General features: G+C 39.0%; 1 protein-coding gene across 1 annotated transcript; it reads right to left on the bottom strand.

Annotated features, from left to right (window-relative positions):
- Nucleotides 1–897: 897 nt before the first annotated feature.
- Nucleotides 898–1,924, bottom strand: LOC107681363 (neuropeptides B/W receptor type 2-like). Its single transcript, XM_016477640.1, has 2 exons — nt 1,853–1,924; nt 898–1,591 (listed from the first exon to the last, which is right to left on the bottom strand). Exon 2 carries the CDS (start codon nt 1,462–1,464, stop codon nt 898–900), a length of 567 nt encoding a protein of 188 aa, XP_016333126.1. The 5' UTR covers nt 1,465–1,591; nt 1,853–1,924.
- Between the last annotated feature and the right edge of the window lie 1,547 nt (nt 1,925–3,471).

Raw genomic sequence — 3,471 nt, 5'->3', positions numbered from 1 at the left:
GATATTTATTCATTTAAAGAAAAGGGAATGCACGTTTAAACAATTGTCTCAAATTTGCTATTAAGATGAAATACTGCTGGACAGGAAGTGATGACCTTTCATGTGACAAAAGCAGGTTTATACAAATATATACATAAATCCCTGCTGTTTGAGAAACACATGATATCATCCTACGTCGGCAATGATATCACATTTTGTAATTCCTAATCAAAGTTTCCAGAGCACTGCTGTCAGACGTGTTGAAGCACATTTCAAAATATTTCAGCTTCATTATTTCATCACAGAGAGCACAAGAGGGAGACAAACTCTTCTTATATTAGAATTTAGTGTCAGGAAAACATTTTCCTTTATTATTGGAAATACACAGGGATGTGGGAATCTGGGAAGTAGTGGACACATTCATCATAACTGTATTTTAATCAGGGTTAGGCATACAATATAAAACTGCGTGTAAATTTTAATTTTATTGGCAACAAACTAAAGGATATTGAATTGGAATTACATTGATTTTAATAATATGATGTCTACATGAGCTGCTCACTATTTTGAGACACTGCCAATAATTAGTTATGATCATGACTGTATTTCAATTATGGTTGGTAACCATAGTTCGTAATTTTAAAATTGGGACGTTTGGAGTTTATGAGTGTTAATCTAATGTTAATCTAATTCTGAATGGCGCACCGTGACTCTACTTTGCTGTTCCAACTAGGCTTATTGCAGTCATATACCTTTTAATACAATTCAAATTAAATTCAAATCCCAATTGCTAAACGCCTTAGTTGAATTCTGTTTGCTACCTCAATTCAAATTCAATTCAAATCCTGGAATTAAATTCTGAATGGCGCACCGTGACTCCAAACTCGTCTCTTCAAAGCGCTTTACATTCAAGCAGGTCTACATTCCCGCGAACACGGTGAACGGCACGACGATGAGGATCACCAGCAGCCACACGCACAGGCTCACTATCTTGGCTGCCCGGTATGTGCGGTACGGCATGCGCTTGGAGCGCACGGTCGACAGCACCACCAGGTACCGGTCCACACTCATAACAGTCAGAAAGTAGATGCTTGAGAAGATGTTGTAGTGGTCGATGCTTAAAATGATTTTGCACAGCACCTCGCCGAACGGCCAGTAGTGTAACAGATGCTCCGCTATGTTGATGGGCAGCACTAAAGTGAAGAGGTCGTCGGCGATCGCCAAGTTCAGGATGAACATATTGGTCACTGTCTTCATTTTGGGTGCTTTGAGGATCACATATATGACCGCCGTGTTTCCCGTCAGACCTACGGCGCATATCACGGAGTAAATGACCGGGAGAACCACGTATAGATCTGCGTAAAAGAAGTAGTCAGCCGGCGGCGTGCAATTCAGATCGCTCCGGTTTGAAGAGTCGTAATAGTATAAGTCCATGCTGTAGTTGCATGTTGGGTTTGGGATGAAGGGGATCGTGATGTTCTCCATTCTGTGACAGCTGAGCCTCCGGGGATAAGTGCTTTACTTTATAAAGCTGCGCTCTTGCTTTCGCAGATCTCTCCACGAGTCTAAGGTGGTCGATGTCTTTCATCTGTCTCTTTCCACATCACGAGATCTGAGTGTGAAACAAAACATTGGCAACCCTGCAGAAAACAGACTATTCAAACGAATGAACGCTGACTTGGAAACTTGGAACATATGCGAATTATTTACATAACTTAGAATATAACAGTTGAATTACTTTGTTATTAACAAAAGCATGCATAGGATAAAAACACTGCATGCCCCAAACTGTAGCCTATTCATTTACACACAGCAAATGCTACTTTTAAAAGTAAAGAAGCAACAGCTAGCGGTGAAAGGTGAGTGTTCTTACCGTGTAGGGTATTCTTTCTCCGTGCGCGGGCTGTCCACTCTCTGCGCCAGGCAGCGCAGCTCGCGCTTTCCCAACAAGTAGGAAAGAAGTGCGACTGGTGACGTCACATTCTGCCGCGCGCTCTCCTCATCTGCCTCCTCTCGCGGATCTCTGAAAGAGTCACGCATTCTTTTTGATTGCTTATGTGTGGGGGGTTTTGTCATGTCCTATGGTGAACTATTTCAAATAGCTAATACATTTATATAAAAATAAGCACCTGTCAAGATTTCATTAAAGGGACTGTTCACCCCAAAATAAACATATACTCAGGCCTTTAAAGATGTAGATGAGTTTGTTATTTCATCGGAACAGATTTGGAGAAATGTAGCATTGCATCACTTGCTCACCAATGGATCATCTGCAGTGAATGGGTGCCGTCAGAATAAGAGTCCAAACAGCTGAGAAAAAACGTCTTACGTTTTAACGTTAACGTCTTGTGAAGTGAAAAATGTTATAACAAATTTTGAACCTAAAATTAAGAAAAATTCATGGACATATAATAAGGCATTTATCCATAGATGAAGCAATGATCAATGATTTTTAAAGCGTGAGATGACCAGTGTTCTATGCATAAAATCAGAAGCTTGCTTTTCACAAGGTAAAGATCAGAAGGGTTTTATCTCACACTTTTTTTTTGGCAACTTTCTGACTATATTTGACCCTGGACCACAAAACCAGTCATAAGTCGCATGGGTATATTTGTAGCATTAGCCAATAATAAATTGTATGGGTCAAAATTATCAAAAAAAAATTTATTTCAAAAATCATTAGGATATTAAGTAAAGATCATGTTCCATAAAGATATTTTGTACATTTCCTACTGTAAATATATCAAAACTTATTTTTTATAAGTTACATGCATTGCTAAGAACTTAATTTGGACAACTTGGCAATTTTCTCAATATTTAGATTTTTTTTTTCTTTTTGCACCCTCAGATTCTAGATTTTCAAATAGTTGTATCTCGGCCAAATATTGTCATAATAAACTATACATCAATGAAAAGCTTATTTATTCAGCTTTCAAATTATGTATATATCTCAATTTCAAAAAAACTGACCCTTATGACTGGTTTTGTGGTCCTGGGTCACTTATGACTGGTTTTGTGATGCTGGGTCACATATGAATATATATTTGAAATACAGGATTATATTTTTCTGAAGGTTGTCCAGTAAGGTACGCAATAACGGTGTTACAGAAATGTATTTAGAGGCACGTATACTTCCAATGAGCCTGGGTTGGAAAATCAGTATGGCAAGAAGACTCCGCAGTCCTGTGTTCTCTCTTCTTTTCTCTCATGATTGGGTAGAATACTTATCCCACCAGGTGTCAGCACTCTAGTCATGCAAAAATAGTTCAATTTGGTCCTAAGCTAATAAGTAATTTTCTCACCCAGTGCACAAAGCTGCATGTTATACATTAGACTAGAGCAGTGGTTCTCAAACCTGTCCTGGAGTACCCCCAGCCCTGCACATTTTGTATGTCTCCCTCATCTATCACACCTGATTCAACTCATCAGCTCATTAGTGGAGACTGCAAGACCTGAAGTGGGTGTGTCAGATATAGGGAGACATACAAAATG

This window comes from Sinocyclocheilus anshuiensis, unplaced genomic scaffold, assembly GCF_001515605.1.
Source record: "Sinocyclocheilus anshuiensis isolate Anshui unplaced genomic scaffold, SAMN03320099.WGS_v1.1 scaffold881, whole genome shotgun sequence".
Lineage (NCBI taxonomy): Eukaryota > Metazoa > Chordata > Actinopteri > Cypriniformes > Cyprinidae > Sinocyclocheilus > Sinocyclocheilus anshuiensis.
Note: the sequence above shows the minus strand (reverse complement) of the source record. Positions and strands in the feature narration are given on the sequence as shown.

Bases quoted from the DNA above. Each gene is read 5' to 3' on its own strand.
- LOC107681363 (XM_016477640.1), bottom strand. From the start codon at position 1,464: ATGGAGAACATCACGATCCCCTTCATCCCAAACCCAACATGCAACTAC.